The following is a 23,295-nucleotide window of genomic DNA, read 5'->3' on the forward strand; positions in this document are numbered from 1 at the left end:
ATTTAAATCCCATAGCCTATTTTCCAGGTCAGTTATGCGCATTTGTTTACAGTTATCCTTTTGAGAAAGTTGAGAAGAATACGTTTTCAAAATATATTACATTTGGATTAATAGTGTTATATTCGCATTTTCGACAAGAACTGATTAAAATAAGGTAGTAGGCTATTCGAAAAGTGACACATTACGTTAAGACACGGTTCTCGTGCAACTTCCTCTGCGTGCAGGTGCTCGCCTTTACGCCCCGCCCACCGCTGATGCTGCTAGCCGTCAACCGGACAGTCAAATATAATAATCTGGTCCACTGCGGCGTGGAGTGAAATTACATTCTTATAAACTCGCGTCCGCGTCCGTTTTCTCTCCTCATTCGACAGTTTATTCCTCTCCTTCAGACGTTTTTGCGCAATCACCCCTTCCGCTTTTGAAGCGCTTCAGCAACATAAGGACGAATCGAAAGGTTACAGTAACAGAGCTGAAGGACTATCGCGTAAAACCACCGGCAGCGGCTCGCAAACAACGTAGATTTAGATTGCCATGACAGACTGTGTCGGGGATGCGAAGCTGGAGGTGAAACAGGCCAGCAAAGAGTTTAAAGAGAGCGAAAACGTTGCTGAGAAATACTCCGCGATGACAGCCACGAAGAACAGCGACGTGAACATGAACGTCGGCGAGCTCTCCGCCGCATTCACTGCGGTCCCGACCCACAAATCTATGAAAAAGGTAAGAGGGACGTGTGTTTTCGGGCTAAACACACATCATGTGTGTTCTGAAAAGATCGCGCTTGAGTTTGGGACATTGAGTTTACTGGGATCATTAGGAAAGATTATCCCTGGCTATAGAGTTGAACTAGAGGTGTGTGCAGGAGCCTATTAGAATCACGTGACGCATATTTCTAGCGTTTCTTTAGTTTTTTTATCGCCGCATCCTGTAGCCTACATTTCCCTGCGCTGGTCCAACTCTCACATCTGTCAGAGTAACTGACCTTTGTCCACCGCAGTTTACAAATTCTAGAATTGATCATATAAGCTCAAGAAAATGTGGATAAATATAATTTTAATTCTAAACTATCTTAAATAGCCGAGCTCTTCTGATGTCTAACACACGTCAGAGCACTTCACTACACGAATCAAAGAGTGAAGATGCAGGATAGATAGATAGATAGATAAATTAGTCTGCAAGAAAGATGACACAACAGATTGTGTAAATGTGACCCTCTGAAGTGAGTGGGTGGTAAAAGAGGCGCACTCCTCTGCCCACTCGCTCATCGAGTTGTCAGCTGGTTATACAACAGAGCCACAGGCTGTTCTGCTTATTCTCCTCAGCTGCATTACACGCAGCACCAAATCAAATCCAGTGCTGACGTTCACATTTACTATTTAAGATTTCAAAAATCTGAATTTGGGCTTAGGCCTACTATATTATAGTGTGGATGCATTATTTTACAAATAAATAATGAAGTGTTCAGAAGATCTAAATCTTTCAATAGCAACATTTTTCACTCTTACAAAATAGGTTGAAACCATTTTTACTCAGAAATTGCTTGTACATTTCACAAATCATTACAAATGAATTAACACATTGAATTAAACATGACATTTCTAAGTAGAATGAGACTGAAAATATCACTGAACCTCAGTAATCATTGTTTTATTTACAACTTCAACAGTGGACTCCAACACCAGATCTCTCTTTCTTTTTTTTCTTTATCTGGTAAAATAAATGTAGGGTCATCCTATCCCTAACACTAATCATTAGTTATCCATAAAATCAGAGGGTAATGACTGGTGAGTAACACTGATGTAGAAGCACCTAACCCTTGTTGTAAGCAAACTTGACATAAACTGTAAACTTGTCCCTCAAATCTGATTGGTTGATTGGAATGTTGTTCCATGATGAACAAAGGTGTTGATTCAGGGACATGTTGTACTTGGTGACATCCCGTTCACCCAGAAGGGACAGAGATTTGCTGGTTTATTATGTACGTAACGTGCTTGGCTTTTAGCGCACAAATTACCTTGCAACAGCTGCAATAATCCCAGTTTGATTATAGGATACAATTTTATTTTTTACCATCTGATCTCATGTATTTCCTCGTTTATTATATGTACTGGCAATGCTTTCCCCTAGTAATCACAGGTTTTTGTGTAATTGTATCCTTTTCTCCTCACAGTGTGAGGGTGTGAGAAAGTTTCTCTCTCAGTACCTCCACTAGCTTTGTCCCTCTGTGAGCAGGAGGCTCTGATAACATTGTGAAAGAAAGTTGCACTGAGCGGAGAAATATGACACATGTCTACTGAGCCGCTCAGGAACTTTTTCTCCTGTTTCTCGGACAGAGTCTTGGCATGGGGCCGTGATTTGACCCTACCTGGTGAGAGCCCAGCATTGACCTTGGGTTCTCCTCCTTGTGATTGTTCTCTGTGTTTTCTCTTCAAACATACATTCAGCCCATCATACAGATTTAATATGGAGAGTTTAGTTTCGTCTCTTTGAATAGATCTATTCCAATACTTTTTTATAGTCCATTCATCATAACGAAAATTGACTTTTTTTGTTTCCTTACTGATTCCTTGCTTGTTATACTTAATGCACATCATTTTGAAGATTAGATCAAATTTCGGGTATTTTTCAGGAAAGCCATTGGTTGCACGTCCAGTTCTGCTGAATAGATGCATTGAGGGTTTAGACCGATGTTGCTGCTTCAGTGCTTGAGCTGCCATTAGGGTCTCTTTACACCGAGCAGTCACCTGAGAGAGCTTAGATCGCGTTTCATTTATTCACATTAGACCATCGGCACTTCAGAGCCCAATTATCTCATTCACTCAAGTGGTTTGTGCAGAATGATCGTTTTTTGACTGGGAGTTTCAGAAGTTTCACATTCTCAGCCAAATCCTGTTAAAGTCACCATACAATCAAAATTCCTATTTTTATGGAATATTGCAGTATTTATTACAATTGATTTATCCGGGCAGGGCAACCTGTCACTCAGATGAGAACACAGCACTAGCAAGTCCACAACGATCCAATCAATTCCTGATGAGAAAGTTCTGCCATACATTTTTTTTTTTTTTGAGAAGCCATTTTACTCAGATATACGTCACAATATAGGAAAGATAAGGCTATCGCAACGTCCGTTTCATGCCGATTTTAAGGCAATTCGGTTACGTCAAGATGACTTTGGCAGCAAAAAATAAAAACATTCAATCAGCTGTTTAGTTAATCAACCTTGTTAATGTTAAAACTCTGAACTGTGAGTCGTGTATAAAGTCAGGACTTTATGATATAAATGATGACCCTTTGTAGGGTTGTTAATTTAGTGTGATTTATTTATTTTTAAATCGCAAGAAAATACACCAGTTAATGGTAATTTATCATGCCCCCTTTTCCATTATGTAAATTCTTCAAAATGTTATTTTTATGCCAATAGAGTATATAGACAATTAAACTATTCATATATATTTTACACTATTGTTCAAAAGTTTGAGGTCATTTTGTTGTTGTTGATTAAATAAATTAATATTTTTATTCAGCTAGAGAATACATTAAATTGATCAAAAGCGACGGTAAATATTTTTTATATTTTTACGAAAATACTATATTTTTAAAAAAAGCTGTTCTTTTGAACCTAGCATTCATCAAAAATCCTGAAAAAATTCAGTTTCTCCAAAAAATATTAGGCAGCACAACTGTTTTCAACATTAATAATAAGGCAATTATTATTAATGTTGAAAACGGTTGTGCTGCAATATTTCTGTAGTTCTGTAAGCCATGATCTATTTTTTTCACAATTCATTGATGATTAAGAATAATATCTGTCAATAATATATCTAAATAAGAAATGTTTATTGAGAACCAAATCAGGATATTAAAATGAATTCTGAAGGATCATGTGACACTAAAGACTGGAGTAATGATGCTGAAAATTCAGCTGGTATATATACAGTAAATGGATCAATGTAGACTGTAGGCCAGTGATGGGCTTATGATTAATGGTAGTGAAATAAAACACTATATTGACTTCTAAAGCCACTTTTTGATAAATTGTGTTCAATTTCATTATTTAATCAGCATATCATGTAACTTACTAATTCAGGTAAATTTTTTAATCAATTGACAATTTTTAATTTTTTGCACAGTGCACATCCATGTATCGCAACGGACGCGCTCTCTCGTTTCATTCAAATACAACTTGCCGTCTTGCGTCTCCGTTTTTGGACGATTGTTTTGTACGCTGTAAACAATGGATTTATAAACAGGTAAGATTTTTAAACATTAATCTCAATTCATTATGTGATGAACAATTTAAAAAAAATCGGTGTAATAGGGCTTGGGCGTCGTGACGTCACTACTTGGCGTGGCGGCCATGTTGATGGCCTCGCGAATGTAAACATACAGCAAGTCGAACGCCTATGGTCGAACGAGGAGAAGCAGAGTTGGGAGAAAGAAAAGTACCGAAAAGGATGTGGAATTTACCGGGATACGTTACATAGGGAAGCCAGGGACCGGTATGTGGACAAAATCGGCAAAAAAGTGTAGTTAGTAGCTGTCAACCCTCCCGTTTTTTCCGGGTTTCTCACGTATTTGAGCTCTTTTCCCGCTGTCTTCCCGTTTTAGTATTTTCCTATAAAATATCCCGAAAATGAAAATTTCAACATTCATCTTTCTGTTGCTATCCCTCTGCTGACAGCAAAAATTCATACTACAAAACTGCTGCATTAACTAAGCGAGTTGTGAAGCTAGGTCTAACGTGACTTTGCTTACAGATTGGCATGAAATCGTGCTCTCACAACAACCACGCTGTTATCTTAAAAAGGCCAATATCACGCTGAGGTTGCCTTCAAGTAAGCAAAACGATGCTTTGAAAACATCTGTTTCGCTGGAAGGGCAAGGGGGTAGCAACAGGACAATAGTACAGAGACTGACAGGTCCTATGGAAGGGCTAACGTTAATGTTTTTAGAGTAAGTTATTAAAATACGGGATATTTTACAGGAAAATTTGTCCACATACCGGTCCCTGGCCTTCCCTATTTAACGTATCCCGGTAAATTCCATATCCTTTTCGGGATTTTAACATCTTTTTTCTTTCTCCCAACTCTGCTTCTCCTCGTTCGACTTGCTGTAAGTTTACATTCGTGAGGCCATCAACATGGCCGCCACGTCCCAGAATGCAACGCGACGCCCAAGCCCTATAAGTGTACAATGATATACATTATTACCCCTTAAATATCACTCTTAATAGTCTTGTTTGAACTTGATCGTTTGTCTTTGGCTCAAAGCCACTTGCTGCGAACTTTTCTTCGCGGAAGCTTCACGTTTATTTCAAGTGAGTGAGATAAAATATTTCAACTCAAAACAACATTTTGTGCCCAATTATTTCCCAGACGTAGCTTTGGTATTGAGGTCAAAGTTAACATGCCTTGCGTTCGCTATAAAAAGTGGGTGATGATGGTCACACAAGACGACTCGGCAGATTTGACCATCCTCGATTAAGTTTCACTCAGGACTTTTGTAAAAGCCAAAATATGACCACACCTCAGATCTGGTCCTCTTAAAAGGCTGAAAAATCTCTCGAGCACGGTCACTGCCTTCCGCAATTCCTTCTGGAATAAAAAAACAACAACATTGCGCGCTGCGCCTGCGTCAGACTGTTGCTGGCTGGACAGGATTTTACAGTGAGTTATTAAAATCGCGATAATCAAACACGGTTTTAATGATAATTACATTTTAAACGATAATACTAACCGTCAGTACATTTTATCGTGGTTTATAGTGAAACCGGTAATCGTCCCATCCCTAAAACCAATATAGAATGTGTAGTGCTGTAGAGTTCTTTGTTTTTGTTGACAATCATGCAGAGTGGAGTGTACACTGCATGACCTCGGCCTGGGATTAGAGACTGGGGCTGAAAGCCAGGCTGGTAACTTTAGGACTACAGCAGGTATTGGCAGAGTCATGGTGAACGGCTCAACGGTGTCTGCTTAACGCTTGGCCTAGTACTGCCTGTTTGTTTCGACCAGGATGGATCATTGTGAGCTGTTAAGCAGAACAGTCAATGAACTGGATGGATTTCTTTTTCTTCTATTTTTAGTCAGATCTCGGAATAGAGTTGACCGACGTGACCTATAGTGGATGCTTTAGGGGTTTGTAGAAACATGGTTTAATTCCCTCCAGATCCCTGTTTTATTAGCCGCCCTGAATAAACTCTGCAGTAGAGTCACTGAGAGAACCAGCTGGATTAAAACACTCTGCGGCAACAAATACACCCTTCCTTTAGTATTCCTGAAGCATTCAGTCACCACAAACAGACGTGCCGACGGCCCTTACAGTGGTTGCAATAGATTATAGAGAGAGAGAGAGCAAAAGTAGGCTGGCCGGGTTTGTGAGTGGTTGATTTATTTGTTCCCTTGTCACCTCCCATACCCTCATGTCCGCTGTAAGAACTCCACACAGAACTCTCCCCCCCTGCACCCGCCCGTGTGTAAAACTACATTGGTGAAACACCAGTTGTAACAATACACAGGCACACAGGCCAGAGGAAGCCGGCACAGACAGGGACCATGAACCATGGCTATGACTTTCCCAGGGTAAGTGCCTCATTACTCTCTCTTCCATCCTCTACAGCGGGACACAGCAAAACGAGATTGAATTTGCTTGGTGACAGTCTGTGGTTTCTAAATATATCAATATATTAATAAATATTGGGGGGGAAAACTAGTTAAAATAAGAGACAGATATTTTATTTATTTCCTTTGTGTTGTAATGTTTAGATTTGTATGTGTGTGTGTGTGTGTGTGTGTGTGTAAATCACACATTAAAATAGTTTAAATTTGCCCCTGTAGAGTTTATTGATATGTCGCACTCACCTTTATAAACAGTAATAAACAGTTGTTGCAATGTTATTTTAAATCACTGTCAATGTGTAAGAACACTGAATGATTCTTGGAAATGTATAATTTTTGATTGACTCAGAAGATTTGAGACACCATGTGCTGTTTTCCATGGACTAAAATAGGCATAAGCAATTATTACTCAGAATATGAAGGTGAGGTTATATGTATGACTGATCTGTGTCAAACAGGGATATTTACTTCTGCCACAGTCATGTGATGTCAGTTGAACTGTCTTTTGACATTTACATTGGACTATACTGCTACGTAACACTGGATAGGGCAGTTAAAGTCTTGATTTAACATAATCCACAGCCCTCTGGATAATTACAGCACATTGCCAGCATGTTAAAAAAAGAATATAGCACAATTTAATAATTTAGCTGACAATGTAATCAGTGAAATGAGCTGAAAGTAATGTTAATGCGTATGAGGCTTCATCAGGGTTCATAGCGTTCACCTGAAGAATAATACTCATCTCTTCTCTGATCATAACTGTCCAGTTATTTCAAGCTTCAAAGCTCTGCCTTTGGGCCACAATACCGCCTTGCAATGGCATTTTTATTATCACTCCAATTTCCTTGAAACATCAGCTGTGTGTTGTGTCAACTTCACTGGCATGCCCCCCAGTTTTGTGTCCAAACATACCTAAACTCAGGACTTGGATGCTGTTTGGCAAATCACGTATTAGATAACGGATAAACCTATTTATGATGGTGTTAAAGCTATGCTGCAGGGGAAACTGAACATTTTCTGGGATTGGAAAGTAGATTGCTGATTGTTTTGAGTAAAGTGAAACTGTGTAGTGGGTCACTGCATATCAAACTGAAATCTGAAGTCGTGCAGTATGGAGCAGTTTTAGGAAAATCTCTTCATAGGAAAGATCTCAGTAGAATATATATATATACATATATTATTTTTTAATTATAATATTTTTATTCCTCAAGGATGCGTTAAATGAATAAAAAATGAAACATAAAACATTTTAAAGATAAAATAAAGATTTATATTTCAGTTTTCAACTTTCAATTAATCAAAGAATCCTGAAAAAAAAAAGTATCACAGTTTCCACAAAAATGTTAAGCAGTAGGCTACAACATCATCATGTTTTCATCATTGATAATGATAGGAAATATTTATTGAGCTTCAATCAGCATATTAGAATGATTTCTGAAGGATCATTTGACACTGGTGGTGACTGTAGTAATGCTAAAAATTCAGCTTTGCCATCACAGAAATAAATTACATTTTGAAATATATTCAATTATTAAACAGTTTAAATTGTAATAATATTTCACAATTTTACTGTATTTTGGTCAAATAATTTTAGCCTTGGTCAGCAGAAAAGACTTCTTTCAAAGACATGAAAAAAATCGTACCGACCCCAAACCTTTGAATGGTAGTGTATTAGAAAATAATATTTAAAATATTATACTTTCAAAATAAATTGTCTCCATAAGTGCTCTGAACTATGAAAGAGCAGCTTCTAATCAATAAAACGTTCCTCTTGGTCTCCATATCGTCTATAGTTCACAGTAGGAATTGTGATGGCAGCTGTGTTTTGTAAGGTTGAGGGATCTGTTGTTTTGCTTCGAAAAAGTATCAGATTCACAAGTACTATTGAACTTTCCAGAACACTTTCCTACTTTAAAAAAAAGCTGGGTCGAAAACAACCTTTTCTGAGTTATTTGGCAACCCAACGCTGGGTTTTATACAATAACCCATTTGCTGGGTTTGTTTTTTGACATAGTGCTGGGTCAGTCAATCTGATATTTTTCATTGTAAATAATACAAATAATATAGGAAAGGAACAGTTCATATACAATACTTTTTTATTCAATGGCGAATCAGTCTTTTACAATCATGAAATACTCAAAAAAACATTTAGTAAACGTTTTAGCGTGTGACAGGAGCAAGAACAGCCAATGGGAATCTGTGGAAAGAAAACTGGCTTCAGGATTTACAATCTTAATCAATAGGGTATATGTCGAACGTCGCATTACGAAACAGGAAAACAGAACGCATCGCTTCCGGTTCAGGTCTTTTGTATGTGCTGCTAGCATTTTTTTACTGTTTTACTCAAGATAACTTAAAAGGAGCGAGCAAAGATGATCATAACCAATGTCCCTCGCATGTGAAGATCGATATTTAAAAGTAAAAAAAAAAAAAAAAAAAAAAAATCTTCACACTAACGTTTAGATATTTAAATAGAATAAAACGCCAATAACAAAGTGAGATAGGTAGGTTAGCTGATTACCTTAAAATTCCATAGATATCGGCGTCAGTTCATACGGCTCTTAACACTTTCTATGACAAGCGGATGCGATGAGACCAGGTTTCCGGTTTCGTCATGCGACGTTCGACATATACCCTATAGGTATCAATGTTCCAATTCATTAAATTAAAATCTTATATATTCATGTTTGAAAAGTTACATCAAAAACAGCTTTACTTTGTGCCTCCTCGTCAGACATTCAAGTTTCAACCAGTAAAATGCATAGTGCGACCACAGCCACGATGCTAGTGCACTAGTAGTTCAATAGCGCTCCTATTGTAGTCTGTGGAGCGCATTTGTTACATATGACAGCGATGTTGGGTTATGTTTCAGCCCTGGTCGCACATTCTTTTGGTTTGAGCTGAAACGTTGTTCGCTTTGAGTGTAGATTCGGTGTATGCTGAGTTTGTAGAAGGCTAGCGTTCCAAGAAGACGTTAGCAAAAAAGGTAAAATGTGAGACTACAGACTTTTTTCTGTCCGTAGAGTAATAATTTGATAGGAACACAATGTAATATAAATCTTAATTTCGTTCTTTCGTTCTCTCAGAACAGAACATAAAATTACCGTTGACAAATGTATCCAGTTTTAACTGGTTTGGTACAGACTACCCAACATTGGGTTACATTAACCCAGTGCTGGCTGGGTATGTGAGGGGTTTATCATTTGTATTGGCAGTAAAAATGAGCCAGCAGCTGAGTTACAGAAAAACTACTCCGCAACTGGGGAAAATATTACAAATAACCCAATACAATTATCCAACTGGCTGAACTCAGCATTTGGGTTAAAAAAATAACCCAGCATTTTAAAGGATGTAGTAGTCAGACTATCATCAGATGCATTATACGAAATCTCATGTTTTCAAATACAACACAGATAAGATGTGCCGCCCTCTCTATCTGTCTGTGGTGCGCTTGGACAGTAAATATATTAGGTGCTCGGATTATTTGCCTGCTTATAACCGCACACAAACACACATTCAGATAGATGTCACTGATTAAGGTCACTATACATACTTACCTACTATATAGTAGTTGAAAAACAGTATGTGAAAAGAACACTATGTCCGAATTCACAGTATTCATAAAACAGTAGGTAAAAGGTACCCAGATGACCTAGGCTACTACTTCCGGCGAGAAATTGAAGAGCAGATCAAGTGGACACTTTACTTTCCCATGAGCCCATGGGAGATGATTTGTGAACAGCATTGAATCAGTGCTGACTGCTGAACAGACTGACGCTGTAGTTCACATGAAAATTGCAACATGACGAATGTACGTCCGAATTACATTTATACTACACACATTCATACAACATACTATTTGAATGGTCGCGAAGTAATTAGTAATTAAAAAGTAAGCGTTTTCGGATGCAGCCAGAAAGTTGAACAGCGTGAATAGCACAGCTCGATTCAAACAAATGACTAACGAATCGGTTTGTTTTAGTGACTCGAACACATACAGCTTACAAGAGATTAAATTTGTAAGACTTACATCAGTTAAAGACACACATTATTATAGATATCGACATATAATACATTGTTTTGTCAGTAACTTTTTCTAAAATTAAATGTATGAAATGTGTTACCACATTTTTTGTTTGTTAATATACATTTTTTTGGATTACATTCATGCAATTTCTCTAAAGACTGTAAAAATGTTGTGTAAAATGTGAACACACCTTTTGCAAGAATAGTTTTACATTTAATTGTTACTGACTCTCATTTTGCAATGAAAAGTATAAACTTTAAAAGTGCTCTGTTTGCTAAAGCACAGTCATATATTCCTGCTTATTTTTTCGTGGTAAATCTGGGTCTGCAGATGCTTTGAAGCTGAGCCGCTGGTGATCCATGTCTGTAGATGAGATATCTGTAATATGTGTATGAAAGAAACATAAATCAGGTCGAAAGACCAGAGCTCTGCTTCTGTTTTTTTTTTTATAGGATGAAAATGTCATTCCACCTAATATATGGAGCATCAAGGCTCAAATATGCGCATCACATGTCTGTCTAATTAGATAACTTTATCTGGTCAATTTTTTAAATGCACCATAATTCTGTCCATGGTATCCCAAAATCCTCTGCGAATCGTTCAGTGGTTTGTGGAAAGAATAAAAACGGGTGCTTGACACACCTTCATTTATAAATGTCCATTTCCTCCCTTTTTTCAGCTTATGAGACTTATTTACTGTCAGGAACCATTGTAGTCACTAAATATTTGCTTGTTCTCAAAAGTTCTCATGAATGTGTTCTAGATGATTAGACATGATGTTATGGAGCCTTTAAGGTGTGTTTCCTTACAAGGTGCATTCATACACAAAACACTGACTGGACAAACTCTAAATGCTTTTGGCGAAATACAACAACACAGGAAAGAAAATGGCATTTGTTTCAGTGCTAACTCATAGTATTTACTGCAGAGAATAACACTACAGTTACAGTTTGCTTGTGATCTGTTCAAAGCATCTTGCTGCTTAAACTATACTCAAGTTATAATTTAACAGTCAGGTTCAGCTGCATTCTCCACCCAACAAGATCACACAGTGCACACACATAGAAAACAGCAGTACACAGCCTGCAAGCACATCTCCCATGCATATTTAAAGTTATGCATCATTAAAATGACTGAAATGGAACTGAAATCCCCTGATGAGATTGGTTCCCCACATCTGTTATGTAATTTTTAAATATTTCAATACAGCGGCGAGCAGATGCTTTTTATAGTGTTCTTTTGTGCTAAATTAAGACTGTACATGTTTGAAGCTGTGTATTTAATGTTCAGTAGTTATATTTCAAAGTTAAATCTTTATAGTTTGGTTAAATTTGAACTACATGAAATATAAAGAGATTGCTGTTTGTATTATTAAGGTAAATGTAGTATGATATAAAGTAATATCTGCTATATATGTCTTACTTTGAGTAAATATTAACTACATTCTAATGAAATCACATGTTCATGTGTCTGTCTCTCCCCCATCCTCTCTTTTTCCATACCTTTTCCATACCTTACTGTAGCAGATTCAGTTTGCCAACCAAGAGGAAAAGCAGGAGTTCAGCAAGTTTCCTACAAAGACCGGCCGTCGCTCCTTGTCTCGCTCCATTTCTCAGTCCTCTACAGACAGCTACAGTTCAGGTCTGACCCTCATCCACCCTCATGTCAATACAGTTCTGGAGTTCAGAAGAACAAAAACACAAACATTGCCATGTGGCGTGAAGCGTAAAATGCATGCAAATCTATACATTTTAGGTCTAAGACCTTTTTAGTACATTAATGGGTTTAGGTTTATTGCAGAAACTGGATGTCAACAAACATCATTGTGGCCCAAACCTTTTTATTTCTTGTTCTTGTTTGTGTGTTGTGTAATATAATCCCAGACCAGCTTAAAGCGGGAACTACAGACTTTTGGTAGCGTTGGCTGTGGATCAGACAAATTCACATTCCTAAATCGTAATACCAACAAAAGTGAGGGATAAACATTCCTACATGTTTGTGACTGCAGACTGACCCCCCCACCCCGATAGCAGACTGCTGAAACACAATTGCCAAAACAATTTCATAAGATCACAAGAATGATTTTCATATGTCATGTTTCATTGCAAACACAATTGAATGCATTCATTGGAGTTTATCTCCACTAAAATGTGCCTCCATGCTTTTGTAGCGGCCTCATACACGGACAGTTCGGATGATGAGACGTCTCCCCGTGAGAAAAGCCAGCTCAACTCAAAGGGCAGCAGCGACTTCTGCGTCAAGAACATCAAGCAGGCAGAGTTTGGTCGGCGGGAGATCGAGATCGCTGAGCAAGGTTAGGAGACTCACCTTTTATGGTTGACACTGTGTCAGGTTGATGTGTGAAATCAACATGAATTTACCTAACCATTACAGCATTGATTCTCTACTAGTTTTGTCAAAATTGATCAATTAATGTTAAGGTTTAAGTAAAGTACTGTTGACTCTGGAAATCTGTTGCACCGGTTGAACACAAATGTAGGTGTGTAAGTGCTGTCAAGTAAACAAGGTTTGGTAACAGCTGCTGCTTTCAGGAATAGTCGTTGTACTCCATTTAATTGATTTCATCTTTTTTAAAGGGATAACTGGGTTAAGATCTTAATGCCAGCAACTCAGTCCATACAAACAGAACTTGAAAGAACAGTTTGCTCAAAAATGGAAAGCCTATCATTTGGTTATTTTCTTCTTTACAAGACAAAAGGAGAAATTTAGAATGTCGTTAAGACTTCTAAAGCAATACAAATAGCTTTGTTTCAGAAAAAAACTCAACTCACTGACTCAGTGATCCATAAATAACATTCTCTCTGTCTCTTTCACAATGTTTCTTGGAATATAGTGCATGATTCATATATAGACCATTTTAATTATGCTTTTGTGTCCTTTTTGGAAGCTTAAAAGCTTTAGTCCACATTCATTGTGTTTGTATGTATGTTCCACAGATGAAAGAAAATTATACAGATTTTGAACCACATGAGTGTGAGCAAATACTAACAAGTTTCATTTGTAGGTGAACTGTTCCTTTAAAGGTTTGACCTGTCTCGGACTCTAGACTGTACCTTCCTTAATAAAGTTGACTCATCTCCAAACTGTTGTCTCAATCATGTCCACAGATATGTCTGCACTCATTTCCCTGCGGAAGCGAGCTCAGGGGGAGAAACCCCTCGCCGGGGCTAAAGTGGTTGGCTGTACCCACATCACTGCACAGACTGCTGTAGGTTCTCCTCAGGGCCGCACTAATTCAAACACACTCTTCCTCTGCAACCAGTCTTTGATTTTAACACAAAATTCATTTTTTGGATAAATCCTAAAGTTTGCTGCACTTATAGTACTATAATATTATATAAATAATCCTAAAATAACACTGTAGCAGCATTGCCTCTATTAAAATACCCAGCTGAATGATCAACAAATGAGCAAAAGTAACCGTAGTTCTGTCATGACAACTCTCGAAGAGAGTGGCAATGTTAATGCATTTGGTCTTGGTGGAATAGATCTGCTACGCTGCTGCTGCTGCTGCTGCAGAGCAAGTACGGAGACTTGCTACTGCCAGTACATTCACAGACATGCTGCTGCTGCACATATAAAATACATGAAATAAGCAGATCTATACAGGTGGAGCTGGGGAAGTTGAGGGTTTCTGAAAGCGCTCTGCAGACTGATAACAGCAAACAATGCCAAGTATTTGAATGTTGAGCAGCAAGCTCATTGGCTGCTGATGCCATAGCATCCAGTCAGCTGCGCTATGTAGATACTTTGTATTACTTTTTTATTTTCATATAAATAAATCAGAACCACAGTGCTGAATGTACAGTACTGTGCAAAAGTCTTAGGCACATTAGTATTTTCACCCAAAAAAATGGTTTTAAGCCAGTTATTTGTATCTTTTGCTGTAGTGTGTCAGTAGGAAATATCAGTTTACTTTTCCAAACATTCATTTTGCCATTAGTTGTAATAATCCAGTAAGTTATTTGTATGCACAAGGAGTGAGTATGCTTTTAAAAATAATGTAATAAATAGATTTTATTTAGCAATTAACTTCTATTTACTAAATCAAATCAATGTGACCACCCTTTGCGTTTAAAACGGCTTTTGTCCAGGTACACTTACACATAGTTTTTCAGGTAGCTTTGCAGGAAGGTTTCTTCAAGCGTCTTGGAAATGTTGCCGCAGTTCTTCTGGATGTAGTCGTTTTTTTCTGTTTCTTCATGTAATCCCAGATGGACTTGATGATGGTGAGATCAGATCTCTGTGTGAATCATACCGGCTGTTGTCAGACTCCTTGTGCTTACAAAAGGTTCACTGGATTAATGGCAAAATTAATATTTGGAATTTTAAACCAAACACTGCAGAAAAATATATAAATAACTGGCTTAAAACCATTTCTTTGGGGCGCATATATTAGCGTGGCTAAGGCTTTTGCACAGTACTGTATATTTGCAGAACAAATAAATGTAAGTACACACCGTGTTACTCTTGTTTGCTTTCCCATGTGTTTGACATGCTGTACTGGTTTCTTTCAGGTCCTGATCGAGACACTTGTGGCACTGGGCGCTCAGTGTCGCTGGACTGCCTGTAACATTTACTCCACTCAGAATGAAGTGGCAGCAGCTTTGGCAGAGAGCGGTAAACAACCCTCTAAACTTATACTATTTTCGAAACTATCAATTCCAACCTGGTCCAATGTGTCCTGATATTCTGGACTCACTATGTATTTATTGTCTGCCCTTTAAAGGTGTTTCAGTTTTTGCCTGGAAAGGTGAATCGGAAGACGACTTCTGGTGGTGCATTGATCGCTGTGTCAACATGGAAGGATGGCAGGCAAATATGGTATAATGTTCTGTGCTTAATATCTAGAGATATATAAAAAAAACTGAATTAATGGCCAGTGTCTGTTTATACTGAGTGCAAATAACCAACCTTGTCTGCAAAGATTATTTTCAGTAACTCCACCCTGCATTTACCCATTGTAAAAAACTGTATATCATGTCTATTTACACTTTGTATGAATACGTTTTATTGCTTTGTGTAGCAAAGTGTAACAAAGATGCTAACTGTTGCTTTATGAAAACACATCTACCACTATTTACACTAATAAGCACACTGCGTCTATTACACTTTATTTGCTGCCAAATCAGTATTTAATCCCCAAAACAATTTTCATGATTCCTTTGTGTTTGCAGGCTAGTAATCATCATAATTTTTATTTATAATTTTTTTTTTAAAACAGATCCTAGATGATGGTGGCGATCTGACCCACTGGGTGTACAAGAAGTATCCCAGTGTCTTTAAGAAAATACGTGGGATCGTGGAGGAGAGTGTTACAGGTGTACACAGGTAAGGGAGGACTGTGGGACATTTTTATTTAAATTTATTTATTTATTTTACATTTTTAAGTTTTTAAATCTTAAAATTTGTGAATTTTACATTTAAATTTTTTTTATTAAATTTTATTTTATTTTTATCATCCCACACAAATAACCTAACACAATGACACAAATCTTTATTTTTTCTTCTATTATTAATCTGTATATGATCAGAATAATGAGATTAATCTGAATCTGAATATTTAATTGACAGCCCTAATAGAAACATATTTGTGTTTGAATCAAATTTGTCTCTTTGTGTTCATTCTGTTAGGCTCTACCAACTCTCCAAAGCTGGCAAGCTTTGTGTTCCCGCTATGAATGTCAATGATTCTGTCACCAAGCAGAAGTTTGATAATCTGTACTGCTGCAGGGAGTCCATCTTGGACGGGTAAGACACCTGCAATGCTGAGATGTGCTTTTCTGATTTATTTAGCATATCTTTCTTAGACCCCCCTTACTAAGCATGACTAAAACTTATCATAGAGTATAATCATGGTTGACTTCCTCTTTCTTCTTAGTCTGAAGAGAACAACAGATGTGATGTTTGGTGGGAAGCAGGTGGTGGTTTGTGGTTACGGAGAGGTCAGTCAACATCTGTGTTTTGTAAAATGCCCCACAGTGGAGTCTAGATAATCTGCACAATGCAAAAAATAATCTCTAAATTTCACTCAACTGCCAGACCTTATTTACTATAAGCATCACGATTGTGGGTTTTATTTTTTTATTCTTGTGCTGATTCTGGTGTAGGTGGGAAAGGGTTGTTGTTCAGCTCTGAAAGCGCTTGGAGCCATTGTTTGCGTGACAGAGATCGACCCTATTTGTGCTCTTCAAGCCTGGTAAGAAAAACACACAGACAAAAATGACCTTAAATTAAACCCCAAGTGGAGTGTCATTTTAGTATTATTTATATAATATAATATTATTTATTAGTATTTTTAATTAGGTTTTAGAAATTTTGTTATATGCTTTTGTAATTTTTATTTGTTTTTAATATTTCTATTTTGCTTTAATTTATTATTATTATTTCAGGTTTAGTTTTAATAATTTCAATTCTTCAGCTTATTATATTTCAGTTAGTTACCATTACAACACTTATAATTTTAGCTTATGTTAGTTTAACATTTTCAATGTTTATTTCAGCTTCATTTGTACCAAACAACTTTTGTAAACTTCTGCAAATAATATTAGCTCCCCATATTAGCCAAACACATGGCCACAGGAAGTCTTTACACAGGAAGTCTGTGAACAAGCTGAAGCGCTTATTTATCAAGAATGTTTCACCACATTTTCCCCCACTGCCTGTATAAAGATATGAGATACCAGTTGAATTCGACCGGTTTTTATTTTATTTTATTTTTTTATCTCCCTCGTAGTATGGATGGCTTCAGAGTGGTGAAGCTGAATGAGGTGGTTCGCCAAATGGACATGGTTATCACCTGCACGGGTACGTCTGGTTACAGCTGGCTCGCTTCCAGATCCTTTTCCTCTGTTTGTTGCAGCTCTTATCAGCACAAACACATCCTCCCAAATGCCCTTGCATTAAGCTGCTGTGAAACGGTTTGCCCTTTGACAGCTGTAGCTGATCTCTGGGCTACTCTGAAGTAGTCTGGGAAAAATAATATTTGCTCCAAGAGATCAAATATTTGTGTATAAACAGTAGAGAGTTGTTGAGGTTTCTGTGTGGTCTCTGCTAGTCAAAGGCACAGCTTTGTATTAAATTTACTGTACGTTTATTTATTAATGCATGTATTATTTTAAATGTAAAAGGAAATATTTCAAAAGTGCAAAAGTATTTTTCCCATTATTTTTTCCCATAAGGGTTTTTAAAGTCTTTGTTAAAAGTGAATCACAACATTACAAACTTTGATTTGAAGACAAATCAAGACAAAAAGAGGAAAATAACTACAATCCCATGAAGCACTGCAAATCATATTATTAAATAAAAAATGATGGTTAAGTATAAAACTATTTATCTGATTATGTATATAGAAGCTATATATTTTAAGTTCATTGCAAAATATGCATATTTGAGAGGGTATGGAAATGGACTCTTATGTCATTCTCATGAGCTTCATGGGAAAGTGTTCTTTTGATATGATTCGCCAGTTGTGAATCTCTGATTGGTGGAGATTTATTTGCAGAATCATGGGTAATGTAGTTTTCCCACCAAGAATCTCACTGTTAAACACAATTATTATAAAAAAAATTCAACAAAATACAGCATGAATTAACACCATCATAGTTCACAGTAGGTCTGTTTTTAATGATTTGTAAGTTATTAAAAGTAATTTCCCCTTTAGAGAAAATGAATGGGATTTTTACTTCTGGAACACGTCTGCTGCACTGTAAACTCACAAATTTGGTTTGGACAAATAATGTCTACTGGGGTTTCTTGAACATTCCTGAAAAATGTTTTGTTTCTACAGGGAACAAAAATGTGGTGACCAGGGAGCACTTGGATCGAATGAAGAACGGCTGTATTGTCTGTAACATGGGCCATTCCAACACTGAGATTGATGTGGTGAGTGAGTCTCAAGACTTCTTTGTATCGCCTTCCCTCACATTTATATTTGTTTTGTTGAAAATATTTTTGAGTTATTTATGAGGAGGCTCCATTTGCTCTTACTGTAGTGTACTTTATTGGTGAATGTAGTCCAGGGAAAGAATTTGAACGTCAACAGCTGTAGATGTTCCATGAGCAGCACTGAAAGCCTCTTAGCGACATGTTTCCAACAACAAAGTGAAGTGCGCTGAGCCGCTGACTGTGTTCATAGTGATTGCTCTTTTTGTGTGTGTGTGTGTTTTAGCTTTGTTCTTGCCACTGTTGAAAATGAAACCTCACTGAACTTACTTAAGCTGGACTGTGACGCTATTTTCTCCTGGAAACAAACTTTTTTTGCATTATTTTCCTGTTATTTTTAAAGCTGCTTTGAAACAATCTGTATTGTAAAAAGCGCTGTATAAATAAATGTGACGTGACGTGACTTGAATGTGACTTTGTAGGTTTATCAGCCTGTTAAAGCGAGTGTTAGTTGTGTGCGCTGATGTGTGTCTGTTCTTTCTCTGTTCCAGGCGAGTCTGCGGACTCCAGAGCTCACCTGGGAGAGGGTGCGCTCACAGGTCGACCACGTCATCTGGCCTGACGGGAAACGAGTGATTTTACTGGCAGAGGTCTTTCCTCCTTCCTCATTTTTTTCATGAATGAGTGCCAGTAGGGATGAGTGCTGTGACAGATGGGCTCTACTGTTTATATTACGCTAGATGTATTTGCATGGCAGTCGGAGGTTTAGAACCGCTTTACGTTATTTATACATGAGAGCGACAAAGAAACGTTTTGTCCCAAACACGTCAGGACAAGCAAGTTGTTGTTATTAAAGAGTGCTGTTAGGTACTACACAATGCAGAGTTTAGCAAATTTATGCATTATTATAAACTACCATTTAAAGGTTTGAGTGCAGTGAGTTTTTTTTATTCTTATAAATCAATTATTTGTATTGAGCAAGGATGCATTAAATTGATCAAAAGTGACAGTAAAGACATTTATAATGTTTTTTTTTTTTTTTATAAACGCTGTTCATTTAAACTTTCTATTCATCAAATAAAAAAAATAAAAAAAGTATTAAAAATACAAAAAGTTTTCAACATTGATAATAATAAGAAATGTTACTTGAGCATCAAATCATCATATTACAATGATTTCTGAAGGATCATGTGACTCTGAAGACTTAAGTAATGATGCTGAAAATTCAGCTTTACCATCACAGGAATAAATACTTTTTTTAAAATATATTAAAATAGAAAACAGTTCATTTTATCAAATGAATGCAGCCGTGGTTACCATAAGAGACATTTAAAAATATCACTGTTCCCCAAAGTTTTGAATGGTAGTGTGTATTTTTTTAATAAAAAATTATTTTAAAAGTCTTTTTAACACTGCTTTTGAACTGATGTTATGAATAATCATATGTTTTGGTTTGCATCCAAGTAAATAATCAAATTAAATTAAGTATGTATTGGTGAAATTGGTGTTGTCACATGGTTATTTATCAAAAAAGAAAAATTCCTATCCATACATTTCATTAAAACCTACTAAATGGTGATTTGTACCATGACATAAGATTATGGTCCACAGCACCCTACCCAAAGCCTCGGTTTTTCTCTAATTTGCCCACCATGATAAATCACTTTCCTTTGTGCGTTCTCCTGGTGGAGCCCAGTAAATCTCAGTCATTTGTGTGCTATTTTTCAGGGCCGGCTCTTGAACCTGAGCTGCTCAACAGTCCCCTCGTTTGTGCTATCAATCACAGCCACAACCCAGGTAATTTAACCTGTCACCATTTGGGTTTCAGCCGGAGTGAGTTTGCACACTGTGTACAGATGACATTTAATCCATTTATGTTAGTGGTTCTGAGTGCTGTTGCACAGCTGTGTGATTATTATGCCTGATTTACCATCTCTGATCGCAGGCTGTTGTGTTCTTCATTTAATGTTAGGCTTTGGCCCTAATAGAGCTGTATAATGCACCAGAAGGTCGCTACAAACAGGATGTCTACCTGCTGCCCAAGAAGATGGGTAAGAGTTATCTGAACCAATCACCACTGCTGGCAACTTAAATACATCAGTTATATGCATTAAATGTGATAAATCATGTGTGTTTCAGATGAATATGTGGCCAGCTTGCACCTTCCCAATTTCGATGCCCATCTTACCGAGCTGTCAGATGAGCAGGCCAAATATATGGGCCTCAATAAGAATGGACCCTTTAAACCAAATTACTACAGGTATGAGATGTTTTCTAAAACAGCTTGCATCACTATACCGTCTGACTCTGTACTATCAGAATGTACACATTTGTACTGTTCTGTACTAATGTGATGAAGACAGACTGGCATTGTCCTATTTTAGGACTACCCAATATTAAAATGTTTGGTCACTTAGTGCCCTCTGCTGGTTCTCAATAAACGTCTTACATACCACAACCAGTGAAACTGCTAATTGTCTTCAGCATATTAGTCTAAAACTAAACTTTTCAATTCTTTGAATGTATAAAATATATACATGTATTAGTTTAGCTTTTCAGTATAACATTCATTACTGTTCAAAAGTGTGGGGTTGTAAGATATTTTTTTTGCTTATGTTGCTTATGCTCACCAAGGCTACATTTATTTGATCAGAAATACAGTAAAAATAGTAATATTTTGAAATATTACAATTACAAACAAATGTTTTCTATTAGCATATTTTATAAAATATAATTTATACCTGTGATGGCAAAGCTGAATTTTCAGTGTCAATCATTCTAACATGCTGATTTAGTGCTCAAGAAATATTTATTATTATTATTATTATTATCAATATTGAAAACAGTTATGCTGCTTAATATTTTGTGGATTTTCAGGATTCTTTGATGAATAGAAAGTTCAAAAGAATTTATTTGTATTGATTATTTTAATGTATTCTTGCCGGATAAAGGTGTTAATTTCTTTCCAAAAAATCTTTTGAATGGTAGTGTAATTAATATAAATCATTAAAAAAACCCCATATTTTTATAGTATAAATATCCTTCATACCAGACTGAACAGTTCTGGAACAAAAATATAATTTTCTGTTGTTTTACTTGCAGATATTAGTGTGACTGGATCGATTCAGCCTTCATCAAAGATGGAGAGACCTGTATTAACCTGGGAAGCAAGAGATTTATTTTATATGAATATACATTTCTTAAAGCGAAACTTGATTTTACTGAATGTTATTCTTATTTAATAGTGTTACTAATATCCGGTGACAAAATATACGTTCATGTCACTTTTAGGCTTATGTCTATTGTTAGAATTCATGTATTATAGCAATTGTTGTAAATGTTCTTTTAACCTAAAATACGAAAAGGACCACTGTCTAGGCTCTAAAAATGTGCCAAATATTGGTTATAGTAGACTGATCTCATAGAATAATTGATCATTATTACAATGCTTTGTTTTTACATGGTTATTCTATTTACCCAAGGTTACCGTACGCTACACTCAATCGTTCATGACCAAAAAGTTGTCTTTGTGGCTTTTTAATATAAAAAAAATTGTTAGTCTCGGCATAATATTCCTGATTTATTGCTCTTGCATAAGAAAATATAGTATCTTTTTCGGATGAATGTACTGTGTATTACTGTAAAAGCTAGAGCGTTCTGGCAATATGATACACACCACTGTGTGCAGAAACTTCTGTGACTGGCAGCACCTGCTGCTAAATGTACCCCGCTTGGGGGATTTTATGAAATGTCACCAACTGGGATTCTTTTCCTTTTCATTTTCTCACACATCTTCAATATCTCTGTGGCCTTTTATATTCTTATTTTAAAATAATGTAGACCATTATATGTTATGTAGGCCAATCTTAGATGAGAATAAATGTAACCCCAGTTGAAATGAGATTTTGGTATATTCTTTGAGGTTTGCTGAATATTGTTGACCTTTGGCCCCTAACATTCCCACACACAGTCAGCTAGATTCACAAGAAGCACACATATTTTGATCACCATCTCTAAGGGACTGCAAATGTCTTAAGAATAAAATCACTGTGAATGCTGTCATTTGAAAATTTGCCTCATCTGCACTTTTGTTTGTGATTTACCTTTGCATTACATAATTTGTCATCAATTGTGTTCCCTCTGCCTTGATGTCATCATCGAATCCCTGAATTAAAGATCTTGCTGTCACTAAATATGCCTTTTGACCTACTTTATGCTATTAATATCACAAACTTTTCTATGATTGTGTTGGAATGTAGCCTAATAATATTGCAACAATATTGTTTTTTACGATAACATTAGCCGTGTGCAAAGGGAAATTAGGAGGAATCCTGTTAGGAATGAATGTTTAATTTTGAGCACTTGTCGATCATGAACTCTAGTTTTAGGAATTAACGGTTGTCGCCATTGAGCCACTTTAATATGTTTGAAATGAATCCATATGCAGTGGGCTAGTCACAAACGACAATATTTGGTCCATACTGGCAAGGGCTGAAAATTAAGTCCGACTGCTGAGTTAACAATTACAGCAACGCTTTAAACAACAATAATGACAAAAAATTTGAAATAAAACAAAAAGTTATAAAATTATATAAGAAAAAATCTTGTTTCGACACATTGTCTAACGACCCCACCCACCTGTTGCATAGTGTACGGTCCTACCAGCTTACGCTGACGCTATTTCTGTGTTTGGATCGCAGTACGAGATCATCAGTGCGCGCCTGGAAACTTCGGGGCTCCTCAGCC

The 23,295-nt window shown here is 36.7% G+C and overlaps 1 protein-coding gene across 2 annotated transcripts; it reads left to right on the plus strand.

The window, feature by feature from the left end:
* Positions 1–218: 218 nt before the first annotated feature.
* On the plus strand, positions 219–22,742 carry ahcyl1 (adenosylhomocysteinase-like 1). 2 transcript variants are annotated; one of them, XM_084389007.1, is made up of 17 exons: positions 219–717; positions 12,168–12,285; positions 12,815–12,958; positions 13,773–13,873; positions 15,183–15,285; positions 15,395–15,489; positions 15,890–15,996; positions 16,300–16,416; positions 16,547–16,610; positions 16,776–16,864; positions 17,402–17,472; positions 18,455–18,549; positions 19,101–19,199; positions 20,278–20,346; positions 20,522–20,600; positions 20,689–20,809; positions 21,652–22,742. In XM_084389007.1, the coding sequence occupies exons 1-17, from the start codon at positions 532–534 to the stop codon at positions 21,656–21,658; spliced, it is 1,665 nt and encodes a 554-aa protein (XP_084245133.1). In that variant the 5' UTR covers positions 219–531; the 3' UTR covers positions 21,659–22,742. The 2 variants fall into 2 exon arrangements, with proteins under 2 accessions (XP_084245133.1, XP_084245134.1); XM_084389008.1 differs by having other exon boundaries at positions 242–717; positions 12,171–12,285.
* Positions 22,743–23,295: the final 553 nt, after the last annotated feature.

The sequence above is a fragment of the Rutilus rutilus genome (genome assembly GCF_951802725.1).
Source record: "Rutilus rutilus genome assembly, chromosome: 19".
Taxonomy (NCBI): Eukaryota; Metazoa; Chordata; class Actinopteri; order Cypriniformes; family Leuciscidae; genus Rutilus; species Rutilus rutilus.